Below are 17,132 nucleotides of genomic sequence, written 5' to 3' on the forward strand. Positions count from 1 at the left end.
CAGATGCTTCTCTCCACTGTGGCAGAAAGGAGCCCCGAGTTATAGCAGCACCGGGGGCTGGGGGCTTGGGTGGAAGTGTGGGGGTAGGAGAAAGACACTCTGCTTCAGCCTCCAGGCTTGTTCCATATGTCCTCGTTCCCATTCTGGACACCACCCTGTCTCCCCCTTTTTCTCCCCCTCCCCCAGCATACACCAATTTCACAGTGTCCTTGATTTAGATCAATAGCTTGTCCCAAGCCCCAGTCAATTCCTGTTATGTGGCTCTTGCCTTATAGGGGAAGACTAACAAATGGGCATATAGGCCCCAGGGTAGGCACTGTGGTGTTGTCTTATATCCCTGTTCCTTTATGGCTCCCAAAAGATGCGTGTGTGTGTGCGTGTGTGTAATTTTTACTTTCTTGCTCACCCTTCTTAACTTTAACCCCTTAAGTTCTAGTTCCCTTTTCAGAGAACATCACCTACACTGAAGAACCAAAGACTGGAGGATGAGAGGCTGGGAAAGGGACTAGCAGGAATTGAAAGGACTTCAGTGTTTGGGGCACTAGGGGAACAGAGGCAGACTGGGAATATTGACACAGGGGAGGAGCAGCTCTCTTGGAAAGAGACTTTGTTTTTTAGTTTTTTGGGTTTTTAAGGTTTTTTTTTTTTTTTTTTTTTTTTTTTTGTCTTTTTGTGACCGGTAAGGGGATCGCAACCCTTGGCGTGGTGTCGCCCGCACCGCACTCAGCCAGTGAGCGCACCGGCCATCCCTATATAGGATCCGAACCCGCGGCAGGAGCGCTGCTGTGCTCCCAAGCGCTGCACTCTCCCAAGTGCGCCATGGGCCGGCCCGGGTTTTTAAATTTTTACTTTGGTGGCCGGCCAGTAAGGGGATCTGAACCCATGACCTCAGTGTTACAATGCTGTGCTCTATGAAGGAGACTGTGGATGGCATCACTAGGCAGAAATTATCAGATGGTCTCTGATGAAAGCCCTTTAGCTCTCCTGGAAGTATCTCCTATGCAGCCATTTCAAACAGGACTGAGACTTTCTGAGCCAGAGGAGCTGGGTAAGGCATCAACCACAGAGGGAAGAGCAGCTGGATGAATATGATGGTGTGATGTGATGAGAGCAGACAGAATAGGCAGAGAGAATCAGGGGAGATGGGCTCTGTAGGGGGCCAACCTGCCAATACTGGAGCCAGCCTGGCACTGACAAGCCCTGGGGCAAGAGGCCAAGGTCAGGGATGAAGGCAGAGGGGATGGGGCATTCTGTGGGTCCAAATGAGTAGAGGAAAGAGAAATAGAGAAATAGAAGAGGTTGATGAGGGAGTGTGACTGGAGGAAGGGGGCAGCCAGGTAATGGAAATAAAAAGGGAAAAAACTATCATGGGATAGGAAAACATTATGGGTTACTGTTTATTAGACATTATGTGCAACTCTCTGCTAAGTGCTTTACTTAATCCCCCCAGCAGCCCAATGAGGGAGGCATTATCTCCATTTTACATATAAGGAACTATAACCCAGAAAATTAAAATAACTTGTGCAAGACCACATAGCCAGTAAGTGACAGATACAGGTCTGAAGCCCAGATCTGCTCAGTGTTGAAGCCTGCTCTCCCAACACCAGGCTATATTGCCCATGCATGAGACTCAGAGGGTGGACTGGGAGATAGGAGGGAAGGTGAAGGAGGTGAAGGTGAGATTGACCTTCAGGAAACAGAGGGCCAGGGAACAGACAGAAAGAATGGGAGATGCAGTCTCAGGCCGTGGGTCACATCCAGGCCACGCCATGTGTGGTTTGGTCTCCTACAAAACTCACATCAGACCTGTCATTGCTGTTCCACACCTGCCCCCGCCATCAGCCTGTGAGCTCCACATCTTGTTTGTTGTAAGCACTCATAAGTGGTTATTGAGTATAGATAAGAAGGCTTGGGAAGCAGAGGTGATGGGGGCTGGAGGATGAATAGATATGTAGGACAAAGGGAGGGAGGGGCATGGGATGGAGAATGACATTTGAGCTGGATAAGCGAGATGGCCAGGGGGCCAGCAAGCAAACTATGAAGGACTTGGGTCACAGAGAAGTCTCCTGAGGAAGAATATGAAGGATATCTACTGTGTGCCAAGCACTGGGATTGTTCTCTATCTCTCTATATATTTTCTTATTTAGTCCTCAAATGATACTATGAGTTGGATACTATTGTCCTCATTTTCAGTAGAGGAAATTGAGACTCAGATAAAATAAATAACTTACACATGATGACATAAGAATTAAAGAGAAGCCAGAATTTAAACCCACACCTAACTCCAGAGGCTGTGCTCTTCTCTTTACACTTTGCTGCCTCTCAGTACTCCTAATCAGTGAGGTGTGTAGGGGCAGAAGGAAAGAGAACCTCTGACAGCTAGGAGATGAAAAATGGAGGATTCAGTAGGAGACTGAAGGACAGGGACAGATTTAGGGGAGGGGAAGGAAGACTGTGAGTGTTGCAGTGGAAACACAGCCACATGGGGTTGAGGACAGGAAAGGATCATATGGAAAGGATGAGTGACCAGTGAGGATGCTGATGGCAAGGTGAGAGAACAGGAAAAAGTAACATATAATGGTGATTATATCAGGTAGTGATGGTGTATTCCTACAGCTGTTACTGGCTGCAAAATGGGGATCTCTCTGGCTTGAGATGACATTTGTATGTAAAGTGAACTCTTATAAGTAAAAGTTCTCTGTGGCCTATGGATGCATATAATCAATTGGTAGTTTTCAATATTTTTCAGAATTTTGAGTATCTTTAGATGAAACATGCTCTTTTCAACCTCCCTCAAATCCCACAACTCCTTATTTCCTTACACCTGCTACATTACTGCCTGAGCCCTGGAGGCATTTGAGTTAGGGACCTTTTCATTTTTCAGAGGTGGGAATTCAGACCCAGAGGAAAGAGAGTTGTCCAAGGTTTCACAATAACAAGCCTACTCAAAACCTAGAATTTGGGCCTCCTGACACACAGTGCCTCTAGATTAATATCCACATTCAGAGCTATTTATCCATGTTACAGAAAGGATCTGTGAAAGTGAGATCTAAGAGATGGGGAGCAAAATCCAGGAAGTTAAGATGATAGTAGCTAAGAAGTAAGCACTTTTGAAACAAATCAAGATTTAGGGCTGAAAGAATGAGTCAGGTGGTCTAAGTCTGAACTTTTAAGAGCTAGCTTTATTTATTAAACCAAAACAGGATGCTCAGTCTCACATTGTCCACCTGCCCCCTTCCCTGCCCGCTTCCATTGACACTGCATATCCCACTCTGACCACAAGGTGTCACTCTTGTTTATACCATTATTTTTTAGATTGTTTCCCGAGTAGCAGCAGGGGTTGACATGAGAATAAAGAAGTGGAGAGTGGTTAAGTCCTGGGCTGGATCCAGGTGTGTTTTGGGAAGGAAGTTCATGGTGCTAGAGGCTCAAGAAGCTAGATTAGCAGGCATGATGAGAATGGAAGAACAGTGTTTCCGATGCCATCAGTCTCTCCACATAAAAAGCTTTGCCCATCTGATTTAGTTCTTGTTGGTACTGCTGATGCTCCTTATCAAACAGCTGGTGTAGGGCAGCTTGACGGACCTGGTGGGCAGTGCAGAATAGAGTGTGGTGTTTGCCCTCTTATGTGACATAAATTTAGGCAGTAGCAGAATGTGACATAAATTTAGGCAGTAGCAGAGAGTCTAAAAAAGTAGAGGGGAAGCCTATCTAATTTTTTCTCCATGGGTCAAGCCCCAGGTTCAGCAAATATTTGCTGAGAACATACCATGAACCAAGAACTCTGCTAGGTACCTGGGATTCAAAGATGGTGACATGACAGCAATTTCTCCCCAGCAAGAGAAAGAAGTACTGAGATGCAGGTGCTGGATACTAAGACAGTTTTGAGTCTCACCAAGATGAGAGGACTAGAATGCACTTTGGGATTTTATTTTATTTCATTTTTGCAGCTGGCCAGTATGCAATTTGGGATTTTAAAAGGTGCCACTGCAAGCTAGATGCAAAGAATCAATGAAAAAGAGCTTTGGCATTTGGAGTTAAAAAGATGTTTACCGTAGGTAATGGTGAAAACCTCAGAGGCAAATGAAATGGTGAGCAATGACAGAGATTAAGCACTTGGAAATCCCAGTGGGCAAAGGCACAGGGCAGTAATGAATGAAACTTCAGGCTGCCCTGATATAACTTACCATCAGTAGTTGCTTGTTAGCCAGTGCCAATTGCTGTACCATAGTGTCCTGCATCCTTAGGGTGGCATATGGGTTTCTCCTCTGGCTCAATGTCATCTGCCACAGACAGTGAGTATGTGAATTTTACCACATGCCCCAGGTATAGAGGTGGAAGTTGAATAGGTTAAAGTTAGGAGTGGATACAAAAACCCATCAGTGAGGCTGCTTCTTCACACATAACCTTTGTGCCACTGTTAGAAGACTGCAAAATCCTTGAAAGGGTAACTAGAACTGATTTAGAACCTAGTTTGTATTAAATACATTATGTCATTTCAATAACCATGTGGCATAGGTATTCATTTTTACATAATATAGACAAAGAAAATAAAAGCTGTGAGTTGCCCGAGGGCACATAATGGCAGACCTGGCTCTCAAATCCAATCTTTTTTTTTTTTTCCCATGCTAATCTTCTCTGTATCATTCCAATTTTAGTATATGTGCTGCTGAAGCAAGCACTCAAATCCAATCTTTCTAAGGCTAATATTCTTTCCATCACACCAACCTCCCATCACATCAATCCTAGCTAGACACTGGAATCTTAATTAAGGATTTTTTTTTTAAGTAGTTTTTTGATACCTTAAAGGAATATACATATACATCACATTTACACATATGTATGTATATATATCCACTGTTGACTTTTTTTTTTTTTTTTTTTGTCTTTTTCGTGACCGGCACTCAGCCAGTGAGTGCACCGGCCATTCCTATATAGGATCCGAACCCGTGGTGGGAGCGTTGCCACGCTCCCAGCGCCGTACTCTCCCGAGTGCACCACGGGCTCCGCCCCACTGTTGACTTTTTAAAATTAAAAGTATTTTTTCCATATAACCAGGAAATTAAATCCATACAGAAATATATATGAAATTTTTTTTTTGGTTGCCAGTTGGTACAGGGATCTGAACCCTTGACCTTGGTGTTACAACACCATGCTCTAACCAATTGTGCTAACTAGCCAGCTGACACAGAAAAACATTAAATGAAAAGTAAAAGCTTTACTCTGTGTCTCAGTCCTCAACAAAGCAGTTTCTTATGCATCTTGTCCCAGGCAAGTACGAGGGTACTTTAAAAGTTCAAGGAAAGATTCATATTATCTTTAAATTCTATTTTTCCACAAACTTTCTGAAGTACCCTTATATATCTATTCATATTAGTTCAGAGATTTGCTTCATTCAGTTTAAAAGCTGCATAGTATAATCAGCACCAGACCATCATAAACATTCTTGTGTGCCTTCTAGTGCTTTTGCAAGTACAGATATGCAAGGTAAATTCCTAGAAGTGGAGTTGCCAGTTCAAAGGATGGGTGAATTTTAAATTTTGTTCATTTTTTTTTTCTTTTTGGTGGCTGAGCCATTCCAGGGATCCGAACCCCTGACCTTGGGGTTATAAGACCTCACTCTAACCAGCTGAGCTAACCGGCCAGCCCCCTAAATGTTGATAATTTCATTAAACTACCTTCATAAAAATGGCTGCACCAACCTAGACTCCTACTAACATTGTGTTCTTGTTTCCTCACATCTTTTCTAGCTCTGCATATGATAACTGTGAAACCTTAAAAATAGGTTCTCCTATTCCATCCCATTTTAATCAGAATCTCCTGGAGTAAAACCTGAGCATCAGTTTTTTAAGAAGCTCATCAGGTGAAACAGATATGCAGCACATTCTTTTCAGTCTTCTAATTCACTCATTCAACAAATAGTTACTGCAAATCCTACCACGATTAGCCCAAACCTAGGCAACAAACACTTGAATTCTTAAAAAAACAAAAAACAAATAACAACAAAAACTTGCTCTAATTTTCCTTCAGAGAATGGGAAGCAGGGGGCAATAACCACATAGTCCATATAGCCTGACCAAGTGGGCACTAGGAGGCTGATCTCTGCTTGCTTTGGGAACAAGGCTGCTTATCGCCCCTGATTTGAAGTAGCTTCAAATTAGACTACTTCTCAATAAGTTTTGTTCCAGTAGCACTCTTCATTACATGTTTTCCTTCTTGATAACTCCTTAACATGATGGAGCAGAGTTGGGAGGTGGCTCAGGGAGGACAGGAGAGTGGAAAGGTCAAGCTGAAGGGTAAGGGGAGGGGATGGAAGCAGAGATTACCTGTCAACCATCTTCTTAAGTACCATGGCCCTTTGAAAACTGCGAGAAAAAGGAGTTGTGGATCTGCCTTCATCTACAGAACCTCACTCCAGTACCCTATTCTAGTGGGATACATAGACCTTTCTCTTTTGAGAGGAAGTTATCAATTTCTAGGGGAGCTGGGGAGAAGAAAGCTCTACTCTTTTCAAAATGGATCAAAGAAAACATCAAGGGGTTGGGATGGAACGCATATTTGAATACCTACTATGTGTCATAGTCTCCCGCTCCTGTTACTAACTATATCCTTCTGTTCTATCAATGGCTTTTCCCAATAAAATGGTGCACTTCTGGCAAATTGATCTGGAAACCTCATCAAGAGAAACTCCTTCAACCCAGCCCCTCCTTCCAACTCTGCATACCTCTTCTACTTTTGTCATCTTTTCCACAGACATGTCTATAGACTTGTTTGATATGGTCTTAGAAGACTGGGCAGGCTCACCTTTCTGTTTGGTTCAGTCACCGTGGTTTCAGTAGTCAAAGCAACATTTACGCCTCTAACAATGACCCTGGGACTAGGAGTTGATTGGTCACCTGGCCTGTTGCCCTGGAGACCTAATCCTGGTTGTCCAGCCTTCTATTAGCGACACAGGCAATTCTATGAGCAAGGGATATAGTCCCTATTTCAGGATTTCTTGTTGGGGTCCCTAAGAGTATCCGCATGGTCCTATGTCCGGGACAGGGACACAGTCCCACCAATTCCCTCGATGTAAATCCTCATACCCTATACTCTATTAGAAGAGTCCAGAGAACTTATCATATGCCTGTTGTATTTTATCTTTTTGTGTGGCTGCCTGGTACAAGTATCGAACTGTGTACCTTGGTGTCATGCCTTTTTTTTTTTTAAAGATGACCAGTAAGGGGATCTTAACCCTTGACTTGGTGTTGTCAGCACCATGCTCAGCCAGTGAGCTAACCGGCCATCCCTATATAGGATCCGAACCCAAGGCCTTGATGTTATCAGCACCGCACTTGCCCGAACGAGCCACGGGCTGGCTCCATATGCCTCTTTTATTAAAAGACAACTGTAAAGGAATAAATCACGTGCTTTATTTTTTAATACTTCTTTTTATTAAATAACTAATTTATAAAGTCAAACCAATGCATTGGCTTGTTAGGGGAAACCACTCCTTCATACTGTCTCTTACCCTGGAATAGATTATACCATGTATCAGAACATTCCTTTTTATATGATTTATTCACGACAGAGTATGGAATGAAAGTGGAAGGGCAGATCTTTACAAGTCAGGAAAGTTGTGTTAATGATTTAACACATCCCAGTTTAAGTGGAGTACCAGGGTAAGTTGTTTCACATACCACCCATTTCCTCACCCGACCTCCCCACCAGTTCCTCTTTTACCAGTCAACACTGAGATGTCCAAACAGTTCCCATCCAACCATGTACAAAGGGTTACACATGGAAGACACCTCACTCCAAGTCTCACCTTTGAGATTAAATAGCCTGGAACAGGGCAAGAGAACTATGGCCAAAACCAAGTGAGATTTTTAATGAAGCTTTGGCATAACATGAAGAATAACATCTGAATTGAAATCCAGAAAAGAGTGCTACTGGGGAAAAATAAAATCTTAGCTGATGTTCTAAAAATGCCCATAAGAAAGGGTTGGGGAATGACCCTCTAGGCACAAACTCTAAGAACTCTGGACACAATGGGAATTTCAGCTGATAACAGTCTGGGCATGCTGAGCCAGATGTCCTGAGAGCTGTCCAGCAAGCAGCCTGTCTTGCACACTGTGTCTGTCTGGCTCAGTCTACAGTGAGAGTCCTTCAGCTCCATCACAGAGTACTCTCCAATGTGTTGTAGTTATCCTTAAAGCTCTTCAATTCGAGGAAGTGCTTGGCACGTTTACTCTTCTGACTGGAGGGGAGGTATGTCACCTGGATGGTTGTTGGGGAGACTTCAGGGGACTGAGTTAGGTCTTTGGCTGCTGACTGGTGTTGTCGCTGAGAGCTCCCAATTCGTGCTTTGACCCTGAAGAATACAGAGGGGGGAGGTCATGGACAGAAAGAGGACTAGTGGATACGTTCAGGGGTAATCCCATCCCATAAATACAGCTGTAGCCACAAATGGTCTCTGTCTTATCTTGTAAACTAGTTACTAAAAATCCCATTTGGTAGCTTGGAAATAACAGAGAAACCGATTACCTACTGAGTCCTTGCCTCTGGCTCAAGCTTTTCTTCATCTCACTATGCTTAAAGAAAACTTTAACTCTCCTGATTCACCTAATGTGTATAGGCAGCTAACATACTGCCAGTCCAAATGGAGTCTCTTGAAAACCAAATACCAAAAAATAAGCCTAGAAGCAGCTATTGGGTACTTACCACATGTTAGGACATTATACTTTGTGCTTTATCAGTATCTAATTTACCAGCATCCCATTATCTCCTATACTGTCATATCACCATGTTTTGCAGGTTAGGAAACTGAAGGTCCAACAATAACTTGCATGAGGTCACAAAGCTAGTAAGTAACAAACCTGGGACTCAAACCTAAGTTTGTCAGATTACATAAAACCTTTCTGGAGGGCCGACCCCGTGGTGCACTCGGGAGAGTGCGGCGCTGGGAGCGCAGCACTGCTCCCGCCGTGGGTTCGGACCCTATATAAGGACGGCCGGTGCGCTCACTGGCTGAGCACGGTGCGGCCGGTCACAAAAATGACAAAAAAAAAAACAACAAAAAACCTTTCTGGAAACTAGAAATCAAAAAGACAGATTTTTTTAAAAATTGTGGTAAAATACACATAACACATATCATAAAATTTACCATCTTAACCATTTGTATTTATTTATTTTTGGCAGCTGGCCGATATGGGAATCTAAACCTGTGACCTTGGTGTTCTAAGTCTGTGCTCTAACCAACTGAGCTAACAGGCCAGCCCCTTAACCATTTTTAAATGTACAGTTCAGTAGTGTTAAGTACATTCACATTGTTGTGGAACCAACCTCCAGAACACTTTCATCTTGCAAAACTGAAACTCTATATCCATTTAACAAAAATCCCTTTGGATCTGAGTCACAGCACAAAAAAAGAAAAGGAGAAGAAAAACAGGCCCTGACAACCACCATTCTACTGTCTGTCTCTAAGTTTGACTACCTAGATATCACATATAAATGGAATCATTCAGTATTTATCCTTCGAAGAGACTGAATTTTGAACAGGCTCTAATGCCTGAGTAACAGACCAACTGCCTTTTTCCAGCCTCTCTTCACGTTCATTTTTTTTCTTTTTCTTTTGGCAGCTGGCTGGTATGGGGATCTGAACCCATGACCTTAGTGTTAAGGGCTGTTCTCTAACCACATGAGCTAAGTGGTTAGCCTCAACATGTTCATTTTCATTACTGCTCTCAGCAGTTTTTCCTAGGACCTTTTGTCTTTAAGAACAAGGTAACTCACTTTTAGGGACAGTGAGAAGACAGGATAGTATATCCCTTACCTCTTGAAAAAGAGCCATATTCAACACAGCAGAAAACAGATGTATTCTTTTTATGGCTAGTAATTAATATTTTTATTCTAGATTGGCTTTCCTTCTTTAACATTTCCGTAAACAACATAACAAAACTATGTTAGTATATACTTAAAACATTCCCAAACAAAAGTCATGATTCCTCTCCTAGAACACAAATGCTCAACAGTTGCCTCTACTGTGATGCCCTTTGTTTCAGAGAGGGGTACTAATGTTTTAAGTAGTAATAAAAATGAGTGGCATTTAATTCTTACTTTCATCACACCAAAACACAAAAGGAAGACACTGGGACTCTGGAACAGAAGGAATCTCTGTCTGCTGAAAAACTTTATTCTCTTTGCTAGGCTATACCAACTGACATTTTATTGGGCTGGACAAAAAAAAAGATGGGACACAAAAGTAGGAGGCTTCTCTTACTAGGTTGTATAGTAGCATTTGCTTTCTAATGTGAGCAAGAGGCAGTTCTAATAGCCTAGAACATGACAGCTTTTGTGGTATTATTGATTTTGTTCATATTGCTTTACAAAGATCATTTCACTGTGGGAAAAGTCCATCACTACTGTATTCTTTAACCAGCCCCTTTTGACATGTTGCCCTCCAAACTCACACGGTAGCCAGTTCACTCAGGGCCTCCTCATAGAGCAGGTACTCATTCTGGCCAAAGACCTTAGGAAAGAGAAAGGAACAGTGAGGATCTCTGTCTGGGATATCCCTTTAGTCCCTTGAAAGAAAAAGTGGCCATCCAGCTTACCCCTGTTCCATAGCGGGCTGTCTCATAGCCATCCAATAGGGTATCAATGAGGGCCTTGCGCACACCCTTGAAAGGAGAACTAGTGTTTCGCAGATCTAGCAGGTAGGAGCGGAAATTCTTTCCCATTAAGGAACGTGGATGCCGGCCTTCAGCATGAAATGGGATCTCTGAGGAGATAACAGCACAATGATATTCTTCTCCCATTCTTTAGTCTTTCTAGTTAACTTCCCAAACTTAGAAATAGGTCTAATGAAATGAGTGAGTTGAGCTGGAGGGAAATTCTAACAGAATCAAGAAGATCAGAGGTATACAGCTGTGCTTGAGTGGTCATTTGGTGGTGGCAAAACAATTGTAAGCTATACCAATGATACAATAGTGTCATCATCCTTTCTACTGTCTTACTTACCCATTCTGGCTTTATGATATAAACTATGTTTTGGTAGAGACAGAACATATATGACAAGTGGTCAGAGAATGGAAAAAATTCAAGAACCATCTATCTTGAGCTCAGTGAAAAAGCAGATGTCACCTGTCTTTTAGGGAAAAACGAGCAAATTATCACCATCCAATTCATGAAACTAAAGGTCTCAAGAGAGAAATTTAAAAAAAACAAAAAACCCCACCAGACTTTTTGAGAATAACCTGCCTACATCATTTCCTTAGGCAAAAGAGTAACCTAGTACTCTCAAAACTCTAGGAAATTCCTACTAGTCAAGAATGTGCAGAAAGGACAAATCCTAACATATAAAATGAATTCATCGCTCTGTTCCCTAGGTGAGCTTTCAGGATCCTAGAATAGATCCTGTCGGGTAGCCCTTACCAGAGGCACGAATGGCATCCAGAGCTTTCATCCTGTACAGATAGTTGTAGCAACCTGTTGAGAAAAACACTGGTTTCAGGCATAACCCTCAAAAGATTCCCTAAACTCCAGCAGGCTGATAAGCTACCTCCCTGCATCTGGTACATATCCAATAACTGAGGAATGAGTGAGGTTTTGCACAACTGTTGACAACTCTTGAGAGCAAAGGCATTCTGTGCTTGTGGGACTCCTCACTGAAGCACCCTCGAAGAGCTTGCCACATACTTTGATTTCCCTGGGTTTCCAGCTGTAGCAATCTAGCATCATCATCTGCAAGAAGCTGGGGTTCATACTTGATATCCTGAACCCTGGATAGTCGAATATCAATCTCCTCTTTCAAGTCCTGTTCACAGAGAGAAAAGAATACACAATCACTTAACCTGCACTCTGCTTCCCACCAATCTAGAAATAGGGCAGAGCACATGAACAACTAAGACAAGAGAAGCAGAGAAAATGCTCATGTATTTAATGAAATTGTCAGATAAGACACAAGGATAAAGGAAAGAACAGGATTGGGTTCTCTAATAACCTCTCCAAGCTGTATTATCTCTAGATATTTTAACTTGCCTGAATTCCTTCAAGCTCTACAACATCAATATTATTTTTCTTTTCTGGTGGCTGGCCGGTACAGGGACCAAACCCTTGGACCTTGATGTTATCAGCACCATTCTCTAACCAGCTAAGTTAACAGGCCAGCCCTTAGCATCAAAATTATTTCTGACTTTAAATTGGACTTAGAAGAATCTTGGTTAGGTGTTAGAAGAACTTCTTGAGTTGAGAAAAAGCAGACACCAACTGGAAGTCATAATCTACTCTAATAAAATTTGATAAGGAGGTGGCCTGTATATAGTCTTTAATAATTTGGGGACTATCCTAACTGGTGGACAACAGAACTTCTAGAGGCCACTTTAAAGAAAATTAAAGCATATTTAATTTTTATTTATATTTATTTATTTAAGGCCCCCTAATTTATAAAATAGGTAATTCTCATCCATGGCATAATTTTAAAAAGTACCAGCCAGCCACCAAAAAAAGCCAAAAACCAAAACAAAACAAAAAGGTACTAAAGGTACACCCATCACTTAACCAGAAGCAACCACTATTACGTTTCATATCCATTTCTCTGACCTAAAAAGGTTGCCAGACACTCAGGAAATATTTTGTTGTAACTTTTTAGAAAACATCCACTGTGAAATATATAATACACAGAATACAGTTAACATCAGTATCCAATATCAGTTTATAAAATGGAACACTACCAATGTCCTGTGTGTTAATCTCTGATTGATGCCCTACCCCAAACCTTAATTTGTCAACAGACCTCTTATTCTTCACCACAAATGGAAAAATATTTTATAAATTTCTCCGCAAACTGTTTTTAAAAATCTTTTGAATTTACATATACCTCAGTCAAGATAAAGAATATTTCCGTCACCCCAGAATGTCCCCTCTAACTACTTTAAAGTCAATCTCCCCACATAGCTCCAGGCAACATGATGTGCTCTCTTCTATAGTTCTGCCTGTTCTAGAATCTCATATAAATAGAATGGAATCATATGGTACATATTCTTTTGGCTTTTTTCATTGAGTATGTTTTTGAGATTCATTTGTGTCCACATACTTACTTTCAGTTTATTTTCACTCCTTGTAATATTCTAGAACATATCACTATATATCCATTTTATTTTAAAAATCTTATTATTTTTTTGCAGCTGGCCAGTAAGGGGATCCAAACCCTTGGTATTTATCTATTTTAAAGTGGACATTTGGGTTAACAGTTTCTTTTGAAATACTGCAAACAATGCTGCTATGTATATTTTTGTAAATGTCACTTGGTACACATTGGCAAAAATTTCTTTATGGTAAGAGTGGAACTGCTGGGCCATGGATTAGGCACATGTGCAATCTTACTAGATAACACCCATTTATTTTCCAAAGTGGTTTTACTAATTTATACTTCCACCAGCAATGGATGAGAATTTAGATAAGAGAATTTTTTTAAAGCTAAGAGAATCTTGATCTCATGTAGTCCAGTGAGCCTCTAAATAGCCAAAGTTTTGACTGGCTAATGATGTACTGTACACCAACCCTATGTCCCTCTCATGAGAGGCAGGTGGAAGGAGCACTGTTGAGGTTTCATGCCGTGACATCCTTCTTGAGCCTTTTCACCTCATATGTCACCTAATAACAAGGAGGGGAGAGTTAAAAGCACTGGTTAATAAAAGAACACTGCTCTAGGAATTGAGAGAATCATGTACTAGTTCTAGCTCTCCCACTAACCTGCTTTTCATTCAACAAATTATTGAGTACCTATTTTATGTAGGTCCTGGCTTTATGGTGAACAAAATGGGTATGGTGTGTGCATTCTTGAAACTTACAGTCTAGAGAAGCTTGTTTTAAACAAATAGATGAAAATAAAAGAAAAATTATGGTAAATGCTATGAAGAAACAAATCAGGATACTATGAGAAAATAAAGAGACAGGTACCTACTTTAAAATAAGTAATAGGGCCGAGCCCGTGGCGCACTTGGTAGAGTGCTGCGCTGGCAGCACGGCGACGCTCCCGCCGCGGGTTCGGATCCTATATAGGACTGACCAGTGCACTCACTGGCTGAGTGCCGGTCACGAAAAAACGACAAAAAAAAAAAAAAAAAAAAAGTAATAAACATTCCTCTTTTGAGGAAGTAACATTTAAGCTAAGATTGGGCCGACCCTGTGGCTCACTTGGGAGAGTGCCATGCTGGGAGCGCAGAGGCCGCAGCTTTGGATCCTATATAGGGATGGCCGGTGCGATCACTGGCTGAGCGCAGTGCGGGCGACACCAAGCCAAGGGTTACCATCCCCTTACCAGTCCAAAAAAAAAAAAAAGAAAAAAAAACACTTAAGCTAAGATCTAAAGAATGAATGAGCTAGCCAAGTGAAGACCATTCCAGGTCACTGTAATAGCATGTGCAAAGGTGGGAAATTTAACTGATGGAACTGGATCTCAGTGATAGAGGGAGAACCATAAAAAAGGAGGAAAGGGAAGCAGGTTCCTTTTACCGAGAAGTGAAAGATGAAGCAGCAGGACGGGATTGGCAGTGGGACATCAAAAGTTCTGATTTAGACATGTTAAGTTTGAGATGCCTGTTAGAAATCTAAGTGGAAATGTCAGCTAGGTAGTTGGATGTCTAAGTATGAAAAATAGGAAAGAAGTTTGGGATAGAGATAAAATTTCATCTGTAGATACTTAAAGCCAAGGAAAGGAAGATAAATCACCTAAGGACAGAGTATAGACAAATGTTAAGAAACCACTAGGTTATTCACTTTCTATACGTCCTCGGCAAGTTGCTTTCTTTTCTTGGACTTGTTTGTAACGCGAATGAGGAAACTAGATGATTTATGGGGCTCTGATAAGTCTGCAAAGTTCTGCAAAGTTTTCATTGCTCTGGGGCTAACTGTAACCACTCCAACCCCATCCTAAGACAAAATCAAACAAAAAACACTGGGTAATTTAAGATGTACTGGGAAACATCTTAAGACAGAGTTGGTAACTTCAATCGAAGCTCTTCACCCCGCAGACGCAAAAACTGAAGTTCCTGGGTAAGCTACATGCTGTGCCACAGCAGTAAGCAGGTAAGCCAAATCCCAAGGCTGGCAGTTACTGCTCAACTTACTAAGTACGAAGATAATTGGACAAAGAAACAGGGGAATCAAGGTAATCTCTAAAGGCAGAGGAAATCTCATTCTTGTCCTTTAAAGAGCTGGAGAACCAGGTTTATTTCATGCCCTAAGGACCTACCTTGGGGGCATTGTGTCCCACAGGGACATGAGGTCCCCTCCGAGATTTCATTGCAAAGCGCATGATTTGCCTCTTCACAAAAATAAATAGCAGTACAAACACCTGTCCAAAAAGATATGAAAAATAAAGAACCTTTAATAAAAGTACAGTTTAAAAAAAAAAAAAAGGCATGCCTTTATTCCAAATCCCCGGATTCGGGCTCTCCAGGATACTTCGGAGTAAAACTTGGGGCAAAGCAAGGCCATCAAAGATGGAGGTGGATCTAGGGAAGCCAGTAGAGGGAAGTAGTGGTGGGGGTCTGTGTCCCAGGGTTTAGAGAGAGGGTTGTCATCCAGGGGCAGGTCGGTCCGGGTCGGCGACTTAAGCTCCCAGGTACTCCTGGAATAGGAGTCTAAGCCCAGAAAAACCGCAGGTAAGTGAAAGATGAAGAGAGGGAAGAGCGCAACAGGAGGGTCTCCATCGGGTCAAACACGACAGCAGGAACGGGGTGGGGGATCTCCTCACCAGGCTCCCGTAGGCCATCACCAGCACGACATTCACCCCGGACAGCCAGTTACTGCCGGACGCCATGGCCTCCTACCCTGAGCAGAACCGCTCGGGTTTACCCCGCCGCCCTTCCTCCTCAGTCCAGGCTCCGCCGAGGCAACGGCGCCTGGGTTCCCTGGAATTCCCCGGCCATTTCCTTACGGGAAACGACCAAGCCAGACCCGGCCTGAAAACATGGCGGACAAGGGGGCTACAAAAAGAGAACGACACCTTCCCGCTTCCCCTCGACACGTGACTCAGGACAGCAATGGCACCCGGGAGTGGCGAGGGCAGAGACGCGGAACTACGCCAGTGAGAGGAAGCGGAGGCCACCCATGCGTCACGTGGTGGAGGCAGAGCCGCGGTGAAGAAGGCGGGCGGAGCCGGAGTGAGGTGTCTCGTGGCGAGGCGGCACGCGCACGCTTGCGTGCGCGTCCCTGTTCGCATCACGTGCTGGGGGACGCAGGAAGGCAAGTGGGAGGGGGAAGGCGCGAGAACGAGCGCGAGAGGGAAAAGGAGGGAGGGGGTGGGGAGGAGGGAATCTTATATCACGTGACAGGGGCGGCGCGGCCCGGGGTGTCAGTGTGGAGGAGACTGAGGTAAAGTTGGGAGCGCAGCGGCGTTGGCGGCGGCGGCGGCGGCAGCGGCAGCGCGGCGGGGCCGGGTATTGTCCGCGGCCCCTTTAAATCCGCGATCCCCCTTCTACACTCCCTCCTTTCTCCCCTACCCCCGCCGTATCCTCCTCCCTCGGTAGGCCCCCCCGCACCGTGTGTTTCCCCATTGTACACCCCACCCAGTCATGCGAGCCCTGGAGTACCCCCCCCCAGCAGTCGGCCGCCGGAGGTTTTGTTTATGGTTGGGTTCGCGGCCTAGTGGGCCGCGCCAGAGCCGGGGCCTCGATTTGGGAGCGTGGCCGGGGCGGGGCTTGGGACAGCCGGAGGGGGGGCATGCGGCTAGAGCCTGAGGGGGGAGAGCGAGAAAGAGCGCGAGCAAGCGAGGCCTGGGCCCTTTCTGTAGTAGGGTCCTCTCTCTACCCTGGCCGGTGCCGGTGGCGAAGGAGAGGGCCTCCTCCCTTTCCAACCCTCTGCCGGCCTCCTCTGATCCGGATCCGGCCTGGCTTTTGGGGTGGTGGGGGGTGGGGGAAGGAGGGCGATGGGGTGGAGCTGCCCCAAACTCCCCCATGTGGCCCTCAGTTTGGAGTGCGGAGGATTAATTTGTTCCGGGTGGGAGGTAGGGAGGTGATTGGCCCCGTGGGCTCCCGATGTGGCGCTGAGGGGGGTGAGCTTCCCATCCTCCACGCGTGGGCTTCCGTTCCCTCTCCGTTTCTAGCCTCTTTGTCAGCTGCTCTTATTATTCTTTTTTCTCACTGACC

The 17,132-nt window shown here is 43.9% G+C and overlaps 2 protein-coding genes and 1 pseudogene across 14 annotated transcripts in view; 1 reads left to right on the forward strand and 2 right to left on the reverse strand.

Annotated features, from left to right (window-relative positions):
- Positions 1–4,623: 4,623 nt before the first annotated feature.
- LOC134385344 (U6 spliceosomal RNA) lies at positions 4,624–4,682 on the reverse strand (annotated as a pseudogene).
- A 2,728-nt stretch (positions 4,683–7,410) lies between these two features.
- Positions 7,411–16,032, reverse strand: C8H1orf43 (chromosome 8 C1orf43 homolog). Its single transcript, XM_063104903.1, has 7 exons — positions 15,740–16,032; positions 15,236–15,337; positions 11,680–11,797; positions 11,416–11,469; positions 10,596–10,762; positions 10,452–10,510; positions 7,411–8,353 (listed from the first exon to the last, which is right to left on the reverse strand). The coding sequence occupies exons 1-7, from the start codon at positions 15,803–15,805 to the stop codon at positions 8,158–8,160; spliced, it is 762 nt and encodes a 253-aa protein (XP_062960973.1). The 5' UTR covers positions 15,806–16,032; the 3' UTR covers positions 7,411–8,157.
- Positions 16,033–16,314: 282 nt separating this feature from the next.
- Positions 16,315–17,132, forward strand: part of UBAP2L (ubiquitin associated protein 2 like) — a 39,833-nt gene continuing 39,015 nt past the window's right edge. For 11 of the 13 annotated variants that reach the window (XM_063103621.1, XM_063103627.1, XM_063103628.1 and 8 more), the window contains exon 1: positions 16,348–16,510. The gene's annotated coding sequence lies outside the window, so the exon portion shown is untranslated. Of the gene's footprint in view, positions 16,511–17,132 lie in introns of all 13 variants that reach the window. The other 2 variants (XM_063103625.1, XM_063103624.1) reach the window with 2 other exon arrangements.

This window comes from Cynocephalus volans, chromosome 8 (assembly GCF_027409185.1).
Source record: "Cynocephalus volans isolate mCynVol1 chromosome 8, mCynVol1.pri, whole genome shotgun sequence".
In the NCBI taxonomy this organism is placed as follows: domain Eukaryota; kingdom Metazoa; phylum Chordata; class Mammalia; order Dermoptera; family Cynocephalidae; genus Cynocephalus; species Cynocephalus volans.

Coding starts and splice junctions, on each gene's coding strand:
- C8H1orf43 (XM_063104903.1), bottom strand. CDS start 15,805: ATGGCGTCCGGCAGTAACTGGCTGTCCGGGGTGAATGTCGTGCTGGTG. Junction 15,338..15,739: donor TGATGGCCTACGGGAGCCTG/GTGAGGAGATCC, acceptor CTTTTTGGACAG/GTGTTTGTACTGCTATTTAT. Junction 11,470..11,679: donor GGAAACCCAGGGAAATCAAA/GTATGTGGCAAG, acceptor TTTTCTCAACAG/GTTGCTACAACTATCTGTAC.